Below are 17,131 nucleotides of genomic sequence, written 5' to 3'. Positions count from 1 at the left end.
TGTAAGGATTTATCTGGATATATAAGGATATTGAAAACCAACCAACCCTGATTCCAGAGTCCGAGTGATAATTCAGGGGTAGGGCACTCGCCCTGCACACGGCTGGCCCGGGCTCAGTCCCTGGCTTCACATCTGGTCCCCCGAGTCCCACCAAGAGTGAGCCCAGAGAGGCCCCCAAACCAACACCAAACGAAACCCACATCGCCTTCTTCTTTCCCTGCCTTGTTTCTGGAGACAGCGCAGAGGAGCCAGTGGCCTCTGTGGAGGGTTGTCGGGGAGAGTCGGGAGCAAGGGGGCCGGAGCAACAGCACAGCGGGGAGGGTGCTTGCCTTGCACGCGGCCGACCCAGGTTCGATTCCCAGCATCCCATAGGGTCCCCCGAGCACCGCCAGGAGTAATTCCTGAGTGCAGAGCCAGGAGTAACCCCTGTGCATCGCCGGGTGTGACCCAAAAAGCAAAAAGAGAAAAGAAAAGAAAGGGCAGGTGTCTCCACCTCCTGGCTTCCCCCCACTCGGCCACGGGCGTGCGGGGTCCGCCTGGCCTAGATCAGGCGCGGCCGTTGTGGGTGCAGACATCACGGGCTCATCGCCTTTCCCCACGGACAGGAGAGAACCTCAGGAGGAGGAGGTGACATGGTGGAGCAAGATTACTGTTACTGAAACATTTAGAACGAGGCGGGGGGAGGGAAAGGGAGAAGGACTTGCCCAAGAGGGAACACGGGCTTATCCAGTGCAGAAGTAAGCAAAGGGACATCAGGACGAGCCAGCGAGATAGCGTTCAAGACCAAGCCCCCAAGGGTGTCCCGGAGTTTTCTACAGTTCTGCCGACTAAGTTTCTCTGCAGCTTTGCTATGCAACAGTGAACCTGGAAAAAAAAAAAAAGAAAGAAAAAAAGAGTTAGGGGCGAGTACAGCGAGGAGGGTGTCTGCCCTGCACGGTCCCCAGCACCCCATCGGGTCCCCCGAGCCCCGCCAGGAGTAATTCCCCAGTGCAGAGCCAGGAGTCAGCCCTGAGCATCGCCAGGTGTGGCCCCCAAACAAATAAATCCCAAAGGAGTCTACCCAGGTGTTGTCCCAGGAAAGCCCGTGCTGCTGACTGTCTCCTGGTCCCCCTGGCCCTGTGCGGCCTCCCCGAGTCACAGTCTCTGTGCAGTTCTCTTTCCCGAGGGGCCCGGCCCCTCTGGGTGGGGCCCTGGAGGTCTGGTCTGGGGGATGCCTCAGCTTCTCCCCTCCAAAGCGTTCAGGATTTACGTGCCTTTCTGCCTTTGGGCTACTTCAGGGTTAGGCAGTCTCTCTCTTTTTTTTTTTTTTGAGGGGGGCACACCCAGCGGTGCCCAGGTTCACTCCTGGAGGCCTGGGGGACCCTATGGGGTGCCAGGGGTCGAACGCAGGTCAGCTCTATGCAGCAAGGCAACTGCCCTGTCTGCTATCCAATTACTCCAGACCCTAAAGAATCTATTTTTTTTTTTGCTTTTTGGGTCACACCCAGCGATGCTCAGGGGTTATTCTGTGCTAAGGAATTACTCCTGGCGATGCTCTGGGGACCATATGGGATGCGGAGGATTGAACCCGGGTCGGCTGCGTGCAAGGCAAATGCCCTACCTGCTATGCTATTGCTCCAGCCCCAATAATCTCTTCTTAAATGTTATTATTTCCCCAAACGAAACAATAGATGATGAGGAGCTGGAGCTGTGGGACAGTGTGTAGGGCACTTGTCTTGCACATGACTGACCTGGGTTCAAACACCAGGTAAGTGATCACCAGATTCTAATTAGCATTGTTGTCGCTGATTTTTGCTGCTACTATTTAAATGGAAAGAAATATAAACGAAGGATGGAAAGAACAAGAGAAAAGGGAAAGGGAAGGAGGAAAGAAGGGAGGAAACAGGGAGGCAATGGAATAAAGGGGGAAGGAAGGAAGGAAGGAAGGAAGGAAGGAAGGAAGGAAGGAAGGAAGGAAGGAAGGAAGGAAGGAAGGAAGGAAGGAAGGGAGATAGGGAGGGAGGGAGGGAGGGAGGGAGGGAGGGAGGAAGGAAGGAAGGAAGGAAGGAAGGAAGGAAGGAAGGAAGGAAGGAAGGGAGGGAGGGAGGAAGGAAGGAGGGAGGAAAGGAAGGAAGGAAGGAAGGAAGGAAGGAAGGAAGGAAGGAAGGAAGGAAGGAAGGAAGGAAGGAAGGAAGAAATGGAAAGGAGGGAGGGAGGGAGATAGGGAGGGAGGAAGGAAGGAATAGTTGGAAGGGTGGGAGAGAGGGAGGGAAGGAGAGAGGGAGGGAGGGCGGGAGGGAGGGAGATACATCACCTGCAGGGAGTGTCTCGGGCTAAGCTTTAGTCCTGTTGCTGGCTTTGCTCCTTGAATCTGATACAGCGTCTGTCGTGAGGTCCAGGACTCTGGATTTTTAATTTGCTCCCCAGGGGTCCTGATGCAGTGGCTTACACATCACACTCAGAAATATTTCCATGGAGTTAAAAAAATGAGCGAAGAGATGCTAAGCCTTTGCTTAAAACCACATCACCTCTGAACACACATTCTTTGCATCGGAGTGTAAAGAGAGGGGGAGAGGGAGGGAGGGAGGAGGGAAGGAAGGAAGAAGGGAAGGAAGGAGGGAAAGGGAGGGAAGGAAGAGGGAGGGAGGGAAAGAAGGAGGGAGGGAAGAGGGGCAGAGGAAGGAAGGGATAGAGGAAGGAAAGAAGGGAAGGAGGGAGAGAGGAATGTAGGAAGGGAGGGTGGAGGGAGGAAGGCAGGAAAGAGGAGGAAGGGTGGATGGAGAAAGGGGAAGGAAGAGGGAAGGGGAGAGGGAGGGAGGAGGGAGGGAGGAGGGGGATCAGTGCCCCGAGCTGGGTCTCCAGTGCTCATCCCCTGACGGTGCAGGCCTTGAGGCCTTCGGAGGAGCAGCTGTCTCTGTGATGCGCGGCCGCCCCAGCCGGCCCCCAGCCTTTATCCCGGCACTGTGCTGACTCGGGGTGCCCCCCCCCCGCCTCTCCCCAGAGTTCGTCTGCGCGCTGGACGCCTCGGATGAGTTCCTGAAGGACCGTGTGATAAACCTGCCCGAGAGCGTGGTGGCGGGCACCCACTACAGCCAGGACCGCTTCCTCCGCGCGCTCGGCACCTACCGCGATGTCAGCACCGAGGATGAGACGGTCCTGAATTACTTTGACGAGCTGGAGATCCACCCCATCCACATCGGTAGGAAGGCGAGGGGGGCGTCACAGTGGAGTGTGGGGACACGGCCCCGGCCCCGCCGGAGCGAGTGGAAGGTGCTGGCGAGGTGGAAGTCACCCAGCACTCTCTTCTGCCGAGCACTTTCGGTTGGAGCATTTGGGAGGGCTGGGCAGGGCAGATGGTTGTCCTCCAGGCACATGTGGACCCATTTTGTTTGCTTGCTTGGGGGCCACACCTGGCAGTGCGCAGGGCGTGCTCCTGGCTCTGCACGCAGGAATCACTCCTGGTGGGCTTGGGGGACCCTATGGGATGCCGGGGGCTGAACCTGGACCAGCGGTGCACAAGGCGAACGCCCTCCCCGCTGTGCTGTCTCACTGTTGTCTCTCCCCTGGGGGCACACTCTTCTTTGGGTGCCAGAGACGGGGCCCGGGATACAAAGAGAAACTTGGTGGGTCCCACTGGCCATGCTCAGGGGTTACTCCTGGCTCTGCACTCGGGAATTACTCCTGGCGGTGCTCAGGGAACCATGTAGGATGCCAGGGATCGAACTGAGGTCAGCCACATGCAAGGCAAACGCCCTCCCCGCTGTGCTATCGCTTCGAACCCTAAACCGGCATTTTCATTGTTTGGGGGCCACACCCAGTGGTGCTCAGGGCTTACTCCTGGGTCTGTGCTCGCAGTCCTGGTGGGGCTTGGGGACCATGTGTGGTGCTGGGGTTGGGCTGCGGTCAGCCATGTGCAGGGTGAGAACTGACCCGCTGTCTGGTGGCTTGAGACCCCTGCTGGACCGCGACAGGCAATGTGTGTCACCAGGGCCAGGCGTCAGCTCCTGGCTGCCCGGGCCTCTCCCCGTGTTCCTGAGGAGCACTGCTCCGTCCCTGTCGCTTTCTGGAGCTTTGAGGCTCCCCCTGGACTTTGCTTTGGGGGTCACACCCCAGTGACGCCAGGGGTTACCCTGGCTCTGCACTCAGGAGTCACTCCCGGTGGGCATCAGGGGACCACGTGGGACTGAACCAGGGCCGGGCGGGGTGCGAGGCCAGCGCCCTGCCCGCCGTCCTCTGGCTCCAGCCCAGGATTTTGTGTCCGTTTGGGGGTCGTGCCCGGTGGCCCGCAGGCCCCCTCCCGGCTCAGGGGGTCCCGTGCTCAGCCAGTTCTTCCAGCCTCTGTCTTCACGACTGGGGGTCGCACACGTGCCCAGTTGGGGGCTACTGCGTTTTAGCTCCCCTGGTGCCCTCCGGGGGGGCTTCACAGCGGGTGACAGTGCTCCCACACTCAGCTGTGGTGCTCACTGAGCTTTGCACCCTGTGAAGAGTGCTGCTGGCACAGTGCTCTCTGGGCATGCCCCACTCGAAGCTGAAGCGTGTGTCAGGGCTGTTTCCTGGGGCCACTGAGTGCTCACAAGGTCACTTTTTGTGGCCACAGCGCTTAAGCGTTAGTGGCGGCATTTCCAGGTGAGGCACCCCTCTTGGGGCTTCCTGTGGCGTTGTGGCTGCTGCATGGCCGGAAATTGCTTGTGGCGCCAGGGATCACACGAGCCCCAACAGCAGGGCTGCCGGATTCCACTGTGCATGTGGGGCCTCAGGATTCAACTCACAACCATGTGCCTGCCGGGCAGGTATGTTAAGTCTCCTTCCGAAAAAGAAAAGAAAGAAGAAAGTTAAGGAAAAGAGGGGCTGGAGCAATAGTACAGCAGGGAGGGCATTTGCCTTGCACGCGGCCGACCTGGGTTCGATTCCCAACATCCCAGATAGTCCCCCGAGCACTGCCAGGAGTAATTCCTGAGTGCAGAGCCAGGAGTAACCCCTGAGCATCGCCGGGTGTGACCCAAAAAAGCAAAAAAAAAAAAAAAAAAAGGAAAATTAAGGAAAAGAAAAAGAAAGGAAGATAACGTGAAGGAAAAGAAAAGAAAGGGAAGGGGAAGGGGGAGGGAAAGAAAGGAAGGTAGACGGGTTGATCTCACATTCCGAAGCTGTGCCCATGAGACAGACCATCAGCATGTGAGGTGTGAGCATGCATATGCATGTCTGTGCACACATGTGTACTGTGAAGGACGCACACTGCTCCAGGCCGCGGGGGTCTCACCAGCTCTGAGCAGGGAACAGTGCCACCAGCCCACACGCCAAAACCGGAACTAAGTAAACGGAGGCAGCAAACAAATAAGGTGCTAAAGCGTGCTACAGTGGCAGGACACTTTCCTGGCACGCGATTCAACCCCTGGCACCCCACGTGGTCCCCTGAGTCATCCTGGAGTGGCCCTTGAGCGCAAAGCGCCCTCTGAGCAGCTCCTGTCCCGTGCTCCCCTCTCCCGCCTGGAGGCCCCCGTGGGTGACAGTCCCCCCTCCCAGCGGGGCTGTGGGGCCATGGGCACCCCACCACGCAGGGCGGAAGGCGGCTGGGATGGGGCCACACTCTCTTTGTTTTTGAGATCTTTTTAATTTTATTTTATACTGTAATTTGGTGATTTACCAACTTGTTCGTAATCCAGTTGCTTCAGGCATTCAGTGTTCCAACTCTAATCCCACCACCCGTGGGACCTTCCCAGCACCCTTGTCCCCAGTTTCCCAACCCCCCTCCCCCCCAAGCCTGTCCCCTTACAGGCACCAACAAATCTACTTCACATTGTTTGTTACTACACAAAGGCAAATGGAGTGATCAAAAATAGATCAGTATCTACACGGTAGCACTGTAGCACTGTCGTCAATTTGCTCGAGCGGGCACCAGTAACGTCTCCTCTGTGAGACCTGCTGTTACTGGTTTTGGCATACTGAATACGCCACAAGGAGCTTGCCAAGCTCTGCCGTGCGGGCGGGATACTCTCAGTAGCTTGCCGGGCTCTCCGAGAAGGACGGAGGAATCGAACCTGGGTTGGCCACGTGCAAAGCAAACGCCCTACTGCTGTGCTAAACTAATTAACAGTATCTCACAATGGTATTCATTTATTTATTTATTTATTTAGCTTTTTGGACCACACCCAGCAATGCTCAGGGGTAGTTCCTGGCTCTGCACTCAGGAATCACTCCTGGCGGTGCTTGGGGAACCAGATGGGGTGCCGAGGATTGAACCCGGTTCGGCTGTGTGCCAGGCAAATGCCCTCCCCGCTGCACCCCGTGGCAGTGGTGTTATAAAGCCGTTGTCCGAGCATCTTCTGTGCTGGCTGGTGCGAGCTGAGCCTTCTGGGCCACTGTTTTCGCCCCCCGACCTTGGTGGCCTCTGTGCAGCTCTCCCGTCAGATTGGCCGTGGTCCTACTGGGCGCACAGTCAGGGTGAAGCTTGGAGCTGCAGAGCTGGAATGATCTGGAAGCTTGGCCGTTTGATAAGGTTTCCTGTAGCGGGGCCATTTCTGTGCTGGAGGGTGCTGGGTGTGGCTGCGGGCTGCTGCGCCTTCAGGCAGGAAAGGGGGCTCTGCGGGCCACAGTTTCAGGATGGCCAGACAGGGGACACAGGGCGAGGTCAGAGCTCAGGCAGTGAGGTGGGCTTAGCTCAGGCCTAATGGGGGCCTGGGGGGCGTCGGTCTCCTCTCTTTTGTCTGGGCTCCTGACTTCCCATCAGCTCTTCCTGGCCCAGTGCTGACCGCACGGACGAGTGGGAGGGGCCAGTGGGCGTTGCCCCCAGAAAGTCAAGGAGCTTCCGGTCCCAGATGGACCCACCCCTGCCCCTTCCCGGCCGGTGGTCCTGAGGAAGCCTGACCCGCCGGGGTGTGGGGACTGCGGGGGTGCTCACCAGCTGGCCCTTTCTCTTTCCCTTCTTCTTGGTTTGAATTCTTGGCACGTACTCGGGACCACGTGGTGCCTGGGACCCATCCTGGGTCTTCTGAGCCTGAGCTCCAGCCCTTCGTCTTCCCCAGCCCTCTCCTCCTCAAAACAAAACAGATGGGGGCTGGAGCGAGAGCACAGCGGGGAGGGCGTTTGCCTTGCATGCGGCCAACCCGGGTTCGATTCCCACCATATGGTCCCTTGAGCACCGCCAGGAGTAATTCCTGAGTGCAGAGCCAGGAGTAACCCCTGTGCATCGCTGTGTGACCCAAAAAGCAAAAATAATTAAAAAATAAAAAATAAATTAAAAAGATTGCCATCCTTTATTATTATGAGATAGTTTTAGTTGTTTGTTTTTTTTTGAAGGGGGGGAACACCCAGCTGTGCCCAGAGCTTACTCCTGACTCTAAACTTGGGGATCACCTGTGGGATTCGGGGGACCATTTGGGCTGCCAGGGATCAAACCGGCCTTGGCTGCATGCAAGGCAAATGCCCTACCTGCTGTGCTATTGCTCTGGCCCCAGGACAGGAAATTCTTTTTGTTTTGGGGTCAGAGCTGGTGGTGCTCAGGGATCACTCCCGGCTCTGTGCCCAGGAGTTACTGTTACTCCCCGCAGTGCCTGGGGAGGGGCTATGTGGGGAGTCAGGGATTGAACCTGGGTCAGCTGCGTGCAAGGCAAACGCCTGGCTCATTGTACCATCGCTTTGGCCCCCAAGACAAGAAATCCTTGGCTGTGCAGGACCTAGCAGAGGCCCCTCTGTGGAGAAACCTTTGCCCGTCTCGGCCGAGCGCGCGGCTGGCCCGTGGCAAAGGTTTCAAACCCCTCCCCTCTCCTGGCGAGTACAGACGTCGGGAGGCTGGAAGATGCCCAGAACAGACTCGTCATCAAACAGCTCATCAAGGAGATCGGGGAGCCTCGGAACTACGGGCTGACGGAGGAGGAGCAGGAGGAGGAGGACCTCAGAGCCGCCGAGGCGCTCCTGGCCAAGGAGACGGCCGAGCAGGCGGAGAAGAAGCGCCAGGAAGCCCAGGAGTTGGAGGAGAAGAAAGCCCGCTGGGAGGAGTGGGTGAGTGTGCCCGCACACGCGAGCAGGACGCCTGAGGGGCCTGTGTGCGCTGGCGTGTGTGCATGAGGGTGCGTGTGCGTGAATGAGTGCATGCGTGTCTTGCATGTGGCTGAGGCTACAGGCGCCTGAATGTGGGTGTGTGTAAACATGTGTGAGTATGAGTATACATGCATGGGCATGGGCGAGCATGTGGGTGTGAGGGTAAGTGGGAGTGTGGGTGAGGGTGCACATGTGTGTATGTGGGTGGGTGAATGTGCACATGTGCATGTGTCTGCATGTGTGGGTGAATGTGCATGTGTGTGGTTAGTGCGCACTGAGTGTGCACATGTATGTGTGTGAGTGCTTACTGTGTCGGTGTGCACATGTATGCATGTGTGTGGGTGAGTGTGCACATGTGTGGATGTGTACATGTGTGGGAGTGAATGTGCACATATGTGGGTCATTATGCATCTGTGTGCACATGCCTGGGTGTGTGCACACACGTGGGTTAGTTACATAGAGTGTGCACATGTGTGCACGTGAGTGTACATAAGTGTGCTAGTGATTGCACACGAGTGTGTATGAGCATGTCTGCACGTGTGTGGGTGAGTGCACATGTGTGTGCATGGATGTGCATGTGTGAATGTGCAGGTGGGGGCCCCTTAGGCATAGAAACTCTGCCTTGCTTCCTCCCCAAGCACGTTTTTGTCTGTCTGAGACACGTTAGTTCCAAGATGGTCTCTGTTCAGGGTACGACCTCGCATGGCCCCACACAGGCACCCCCACCTTGGGGTCCCCTCTGCTCCAGCACCTCGGTTCTGTGGTCACACCCCATGGGTCATTCAGCCTAACTGTGTGCGCCATCGTTTGGGGGTGCTTCCCACCAGTGCGGGGGCAGGGGGCCTCCACTCAGAGGCTGTGTGGCACCGGGCGGTGGGACCCAGGACCTGCCCGCAGGCAAGTGCTGTAGACACAGAGGCTGAGGGGCGGGAGAGACACACGGGCTGGCGCTCTAAGCCTCGCGGTCCCCAGCATCCCCCCGTCCCTTGAGCTCTGCCAGGAGTGCCCCCACCCAGCACCCAGCCCTGCCCCTGCCACCCCCAAATCACCCGAAATAATTTCATGATTCCACGTGAAATCCAGTTCAAAGAAACACAATTGGCAACATATTAAAAATATCTAATTAAACATGATAAAAATAAATCTCTCCCTTTTTAATTTCATGCCTCTTTGAGGACTTTGTCCAACCATTCTTCATTTCTTCATTTCTCTCTGTTACCCCTCCCCCACCCCCCTCCCCACCCCTCACGTGACCTTGGTCAGCTTATCAGTGTCAACTGGTTATTTTTTTATTTCTATTTGTCTGTTTATCAGTTTGGGGGTGGGCTACTGTTTTGTTTGTTTGTGGCACTGCTCAGCGGCCACTCCCGGACCCTTGCTTGGGTGCTCGGGGAGCCCCGTGCGCCCGCAGGCATGCTGGGAGGACAGGCTGGACCACGCCATCAATTTTTCTGGTAGGAAACTTACTTTTAACTTAAATTTTAAATTTTTTCTTTCTTTTTTTGGTTTTTGTTTTGGGACTACACCTTGTGCTCAGTGGTTACTCCTGGCTCTGCACTCAGGAATTATTCCTGGCAGTGCTAGGGGGACCCTATGAGATGCCGGAGATCGAACCTGGGTTGGCCATGTGCAAGGCAAATGCCTTTCCCGCTGTAATATCCCTCCAGCCCTACTTTTATTTATTCATTTATTTTTTTAAAATTAGCACTGTAGCACTGTCATCCTGTTGTTCATCAATTTGCTTGAGCGGGCACCAGTAACGTCTCCATAGTGAGACTTGTACTGTTTTTGGCATATTTAATACGAGATGGGGAGCTTGCCAGCTCTGCAGTGTGGGTGGGATACTCTCAGTAGCTTGCCCGGCTCTCTGAGAGAGGTGGAGGAATTGAATCCAGGTCGGCCGCATGCAAGGCAGATGCCCTACCCACTGAGCGATATTTTTTTAATTAAATTAAATTAATTTGGCGGGGGGCGGGGCACGTGGTCACACCTAGCGGTGCTCAGGGTACCATATGCAGTGCTGGGGATCAAACCTGGTCTCTCAGATGCAAAAGACGCAGCCAGCCCATTGAGCCGTCTCCCAGCTCCTGTGCATCCAGCTCACGCCCCTAGAGCTCGCGCAAGAGAGAAACCATCCAACATTTGTCTTTTTTTCCAGCTGATTTTGCTTCCCATCTCCGTCCAAACTCCTTGCATGTTGGTGAAAGGAAACGCTTCCTCTTCCGCCCCACAGGACACACCCCACTTCCCTGACACAGCGCCTTACTTTACCGTGTTCTCCACAGAGAGGCGCTTTGATGGCTCCCAGATCTCAGTGCTCGTAATGAGCACTGCTGTAGACAAGCAGAGGGCGGCTGTAGCTGTTCACTCTATCACTGTATCACTGTCATCCCGTTGCTCATCGATTTGCTCGAGCGGGCACCAGTAACATCTCCATTGTGAGACTTCTTGTTACTGTCTTTGGCATATCGAATACGCCACAGGTAGTTGCCAGGCTCTACCAGGTGGACAAGATACTCTCGGTAGCTTGCCAGGCTCTCCGAGAGGGGCAGAGGAATCGAACCCAGGTCGGCTGCATGCAAGGCAAATGCCCTGCCTGCTATGCTATCGCGGTGCCATCGTCTCTCTGGGATGTATTCCCAGAAGTGGTATTGCTGGGTCAGATGGGAGCTCAATTTCTAACTTCTAGCTGTTCAAGTTAGGTTTTCATTTTCTTGGAAGAAATCCCCAGACATGGCAGGGCTGGGTCAAATGGGGGCTCTAGCTCCAGGCTGTTAATATTATTGATATTATCATCATCATCATTATTAAGGTTCTGGGCCACACCTGGCGGTGCTCAGGGCTTAGTCCTGGCTCTGCACTCGGAAACCATTTCTGGTGGGTCGGGGGACCCTGTGGGATGCTGGAGTTCACACCTCTGGCAGCTGCGTGCCAGGCCAGCACCCTCCCTACTGTGCTGTCACTCAGGCCCCCATCTTGCTCCAGAGTATTCCCGCCTCCACCGCCAGGATTTGGGCCGTGCCTGCCCGTGTTCAGGGCTGACTCCTGCCTCTCTCACAGGGATCACTCAGGGCTGACTCCTGCCTCTGCGGGCAGGGATCACTCAGGGCTGACTCCTGCCTCTGCGGGCAGGGATCACTCAGGGCTGACTCCTGCCTCTGCGGGCAGGGATCACTCAGGGATCACTCCTGCCTCTGCGGGCAGGGATCACTCAGGGATCACTCCTGCCTCTGCTCGCAGGTGCTTGAGGGAATGTATGTGGCGTTGGGGATTGAACGCCCCCGGATGCTGGCCTTGAACTGCTTCCGGTTGGTAGAATGTCAGGGGAACAATCGAGGGAATGTCCCCCGGCGCACCTCTGAGCAGTGCCTGGGCACCCCTCGCCCCTGCCCATAAACGTGTGATGTCTTGCTGTTTGCCAGCCCCCTGCTCTTGCTTTCTTTGACCATCTCACTCGGGGACTCAGCCTCAGCCCCCCTCATTTCACTCCCTGCAACTGAGTCCTGCCCATTCGGCTCCCTGAGAGGTGCCAAATCCACCCCCGGCCTCCTCATGGGAAGTCTTACATCCCGTCCGGGACTGTGCAGGGCTGCGGGGCTGATTCATCTCTCCTCTCCCACCCCTCTCCCCACCTACCTCCCACTTCACCACCGTCCACACCTCCCCCCACTGCACCCCTGTCTGCCCCCACCAGTCTCCTCAGCTCTCAGTCTCCTCCCTGCCCCGCCCCAGCTGCTTTCAGTCTGTCCCGCTCAGTAAGTCTGTCTGGCGTACTTAGTGGGTGCCCTGTGGGACGCCGGGGCCGGCGGTGCTCAGGGCAAGCCCTCTGCCTGCCCTGCTATCGCCCCGCCCAGGGACCCAGTAGCTTTTGTTTCTATTGGTTGGATCCAATTTATCATCCTCTAAAGAACAGACAGATATTTGTTTGTTTCTGGGATTTACTTCCTGAGCACTGCTGAGGGATCACTCATGGGAAGGGGGGTCAGGGGACTAGATGGGGTGCCAGGAGTCAAACCAGGATTATCTCTAGGCAATTGCCATTGCTGTCCCTGCTGTGTCTCTCAGGCCCCTTAGACTATATGTAGCACTGTCTGTAGCACTATTGTCCCGTTGTTCATTGGTTTGCTCGAGTGGGCACCAGTAACGTCTCCATTGTGAGACTTGTAGTTACTGTTTTTGGCATATCGAATATGCCATGGGTAGGTTGCTAGGCTCTGCCGTGTGGGCGGGATGCTCTCAGTAGCTTGCCGGGCTCTCTGACAGGGACAGAGGGATTGAACCTGGGTCGGCCGCGTGCAAGGCAAACGCCCTACCCACTGTGCTATATATATATATGTGTATATATATATATATATGTATATATATATATATTTAAGATGGCTATGCTCAGAGCCACTCTCCACATGTTTGGATGAGCCTCACGCATGGGGGAGCCGGCAGAGGAACCCAGGTGTGTGGGACCTGGGGCTAAGATCACCAAGGCTGCTCGAATCGGGACTAGGCCTCTTCCACCCAGATCCCCCATTTTCCAGTAGCTAGGCAGTCACACCCAGAAACTGCCACCAGCACTGTGTGATCCCATCAACGGCCACCATCCAGAGACTGTAAAACAAAGTTCCTGGAAGCGCGACATCTGATAGCCTAGTTCTCCCTCTTGGAAAACCTGACAAGCTACCTTGGCCTATTCATATCCCAAATACAGTAACAGATATACATACCTCTAGGAGAGCCTGGCAAGCTACTGAGAGTATCCCGCCCGCACGGCAGAGCCTGGCAAGCTCCCCGTGGCATATTCAATATGCCAAAAGCAGTAACGATATTATTATTATTATTATTATTATTATTATATTATATTATTATTATTATATTATTCCCCTGACCCTTAAAGAGCCTCCAATCGTTGGGAAAGACGAGTAAGGAGAGGCTGCTAAAATCTCAGGGCTGAGTGTAATAGAGACGTTGCTGGTACCCGCTAAAGTAAATCAACGAACAACGGGATGACAGTGATACAGTGATATTTTAAGACTGTGCCAGGGCTCATTTCCTGGGCCTATGCTCAGGGATTCCCTCCTGGTGGGATTTGGAGCCATATGTGGTGGCAGGAATCAACCCAGATCAGCACTGTGCAGGGCCAGTCTCTGCCCCTCTGTACATCTACCACCTCCCCCCTCCAGTTTTCATATCATCCTTGTCAGCTCTTCTCCACTAGGGAAACACCAAAACATCATTTTTTTGTTTTGTTTTGTTTTTAGGGGGGGGTGACACCCCTACATAACAGACGGAGTTATTCCTGGCTCTGCACTCAGGAATCACTCCTGGCAGTGCTTGGGGACCCTTATGGGATGCCCGGGATCGAACCTAGGTCTGTGGCACGCAAGGCGAGCTCCTTCCCCACTGTACTGTCACTCCGGCCCCAGCAAGCCCACCCTGCTCTCCGGCGGTGAACATGCCCAGGATCATCTCCCTGCCCCCCACCCCTGCAGTGGTCTCGCTGCTCTCGCTTCACTCCCAGACCTTCTCTCCGTAGAGCAAACGCCTAGAGGAAGTGAAACGGGAGGAGAGGGAGCTGCTGGAGGCGCAGTCCGTGCCCCTGAGGAATTACCTGATGGCCTACGTGATGCCCACGCTGATGCAGGGCCTCAACGAGTGCTGCAAGGTCAGGCCCGAGGATCCGGTGGACTTCCTGGTAGGACACTGGTCTTTCATTTATTCGTTTATTTAAATTCTTTTGTTTTGTGATTTGGGGAATCACACCCGATGGTGCTCAGGGCTCTCTCCTGGTTCTGCGCAGACTCAGGGATCATTCCCGGCAGGACTTTGGGGACCATGTGGGGTTCCGGGGATTTGAATCTGAGTTGGCCAGGGGCAAGGTGGCGTCCTAAGCTGCTGCTTTAGCCCTTCTTTATAACTGGTTCTTGACTCTAGCGCCGTTGTCCCACTGTTCATCGATTTGCTCGAGTGGGCACCAGTAACGTCTCCATGGCGAGACTTGTTGTCACTGTTTTTGGCATATCAAACATGCTACGGGGAGCTTGCCAGGCTCTGCTGTGCGGGCGGGATATTCTCGGTAGCTTGCCGGGCTCTCCGAGAGGGACAGAGGAATCCAACCAGGGTGGCCGCATGCAAGGCAAACGCCCTATCCACTGTGCTATCACTCCAGTCCTATTTGTTTATTTTTCATTTGGGGCCACACCTGCTGGTGCTCAGGGCTTCTTCTTGGTGTTGGGGACGGGGGCACCCCACGTGGTGGCAGGGATGGAACCAGAGTCAGCTACTTGCCTTGCGTTGCAGCTGACTCTCTGTACTCTCTCCCTGGCCCAGATTCTGGCGTACCTTGTTTTGAAAAAGATATTTTAAAAAGTAAAGATAGAGGGGCTGGAGCGATAGCACAGCGGGTAGGGCATTTGCCTTGCACGCGGCCGACCCGGGTTCAAATCCCAGCATCCCATATGGTCCCCTGAGCACCGCCAGGAGTAATTCCTGAGTGCAGAGCCAGGAGTGACCCCTGTGCATCGCCAGGTGTGACCCAAAAAGAAAAAAAAATAATAAAAAGTAAAGATAGAGCTGGAGCCATAGTACAGCAGGTAAGGCTCTGGCCTCGCATGTGACCAACCCCGCTTCAATCCCCACCGTCCTGTATGATCCCCTGAGTCTGCCAGGATGAAGCCTGAGTGCAGTCAGAAATCACCCCTGAGCATAGCCGGGTAAAACCAAAACCAAAACCAAAGAAAGAAAAAAGGGGGGGTCAGAGTACCCTGACATAGTACATAAAGTACCGCCAAGACTGATTCCTGAGCACAGTGCCGAGGGTTAGCCCCGAGCACCATAGGGGGAGGGGGGGGTTTGACCCTCCCCCCAAACCAACAAACCTGAAACTGTCTGATTCTAAACAGGAAGTCAGTTGAAATAGAGAAATAAGACTTTGGGTCTGGGAATGTAGTTCAGAGCAAACACACTTTCCTTGGACATATGAGGCCCTGGGTTAGATGCCTGACATTAAAAAATAAATACTAATAAGACATTATTTTTGCAAGTAGGAAGTTAAGTGTTTTTTTTTTTTTTTTTAATTTTGAACCGTACCTGGTGGGGCTCAGTCCTTACCCCTGGCTCTTTGTTCAGGGACCATGCCTGGTGGGGGTTGGGGGACCATGTGGGGTGCCAGGGATCAAACTGTTGGCCACTTGCTAAGCAAACGCCCTACCCACTATTGCTGTAGCCCCTGCACTTTTATTTTTCAATTGTAAATATGTGACCGATCAGTCTCTTGTATCTCCAAACTTGTTGATTTGGTTTTTTTTTTCCTTCTTCCCATTCATTATAGGCTGAGTACCTCTTCAAGAATAATCCTGAAACGCAGTGAAACCTTAAGGCTTCATGATGTCATACACCCTTGCAGAGCTAGAGATGAAGTTAACATTGCCTTTGGGGGAAAAAAAAATCCCTTGGAAAATTGCTTTGCTTAACTTACTGTACAGAAATCTTCAGAGGAATGGTTCTGGGAAGCACTCTGGTCATGAGTCACTGCGGCCTCAGACCAATAGATGAAAGGTAAACTGATAAGGTATCTGCAGATGGAGCACCCAGGGACTGTTTCAGTCTTAGTCCGAGTATACATGTGCCACTGTTTTCAGTAATTCATCACACAAGGAAAGCCAGATTTGTCTTATTCTTCTAGGTAAGCTAATGCCTTTACTCATGGTGTCGAGTCCCTCTTCTGATGATCGTAGGGTTGGGGATTAAAGTGGCCCACGTGGCGTCACCGTGGGGCAGAGGGGATTGCTTTCTGGCTTGTTTGGGGTCAGGATCACAATCGCCGATCAGAACGGTAATAAACCTCTTGATCTAAAAGTCATGTAACCAGATAAATAATTCTACTATTTGTGCTAATTAATAAGTTGTCGAATAGTTTCAATAAACTAACTTTGCAATATGGACATCAGTTTCTAAGATCGTTCCTAATGCTCAGAAAGTTTAATAATCGCCAGAATCCCACGGAATGGTAACTATGTTTTATTTTTTGTTTTTTTGGGGGGTGGTTCATGCCCAGAGGTGCTCAGGGTTTACTCCTGGTTCTGTGCTCAGGATCACTCCTGGTGGGGCTCAAGGGACCATATGAGGTACCAGGGGCTAAAGCCGGGTCAATCACATGCAAAGCAATCACTCTACTCGCTGTCCTATTTCTCTGCCCCCCAGCTTAGCTTTATTTAATGGCAAATATATGGATATTCACCCTAAGTTGAGGCCCACCCACGATGGTTGTGGTGCTCACTGGGGGTTACTGCAGTGCTCACCCTTGCTTGCAGGGGGTTGGGTGGGGCCATCATAGTTCCTGCATGGGTGCTCGCTCATTTTCTCAGCGGTGGTCATTGCCAGGGGTGCACTCCTTTGGGTGGTATTTACACACACCTCGCTGCAGTGTGGCTAGAAATAATTTGGGCCCGACGGGTACATACGAAGATAAAAATAACAGAGTTTGGGACTGGAGCGATAGTACAGTCGGGAGGGTGTTTGCCTTGCACGCAGCCAGTACAGGTTCAATCCCCAGCACCCCACAGGGTCCCCTGAGCCTGCCAGGAGTGATCCCTGAGTGCAGAGCCAGGAGTAAGCTAACACAGGTGAGTATGACCCCAAAATCCATAGCTCAGGGAGTCGGAGAGCTGGTAAGTGGGTCGGGAGCTTGCCTTGCATGCGGCCAACCGGGGTTCTATCCCTAGGTAGCACCTATGAAGTGCGTGGGATCAAACTCAGGTTGGCTGTGTGCAGAGCCAGCTCCCCACCATCTGCACTAGCTCTCCAGATGATGTTTGTTTCTCTGCACGACTACTTCCATTTGGTTGTGGGTGGAAGTTGTGATTGGCTTCTACCCGATAAAATGCAACTGAGCTTAAGCTGCATGAGCGTGAATGCAGTTTTGCCAGCAGGCTGCTGCCTTTGCTGCCGTCTCCGCTTCCCTGCTCGGTGAGCTGGCGGTTGAGCTGGGGCGGTCCGCGGGATTAGGGATCAGCAGGGGTCTTGAAAGAACTAGCAAGACGGACCTCTTCATTTTTGTGTTTTGGGCCTGTGCTGTGCAGTCCTTCGGCGTCCCCAACAGCGGCAGCGGCCCGTAAGGCTTGCAGGA

General features: G+C 54.8%; 1 protein-coding gene across 2 annotated transcripts in view; it reads left to right on the top strand.

The window, feature by feature from the left end:
• AK7 (adenylate kinase 7) overlaps nt 1-15,935 on the top strand; it is a 68,910-nt gene extending 52,975 nt beyond the window's left edge. For both annotated transcript variants that reach the window (XM_055132443.1, XM_055132442.1), the window contains 4 exons: nt 2,981-3,178; nt 7,754-7,974; nt 13,541-13,699; nt 15,335-15,935. In XM_055132443.1, the coding sequence (XP_054988418.1) occupies nt 2,981-3,178; nt 7,754-7,974; nt 13,541-13,699; nt 15,335-15,373 (617 nt within the window). In that variant the 3' untranslated portion in view covers nt 15,374-15,935. The remainder of the gene's footprint in view (nt 1-2,980; nt 3,179-7,753; nt 7,975-13,540; nt 13,700-15,334) is intronic.
• The last annotated feature ends 1,196 nt before the right edge of the window (nt 15,936-17,131 follow it).

Source organism: Sorex araneus, chromosome 3 (assembly GCF_027595985.1).
Source record: "Sorex araneus isolate mSorAra2 chromosome 3, mSorAra2.pri, whole genome shotgun sequence".
Lineage (NCBI taxonomy): Eukaryota > Metazoa > Chordata > Mammalia > Eulipotyphla > Soricidae > Sorex > Sorex araneus.
Note: the sequence above shows the minus strand (reverse complement) of the source record. Positions and strands in the feature narration are given on the sequence as shown.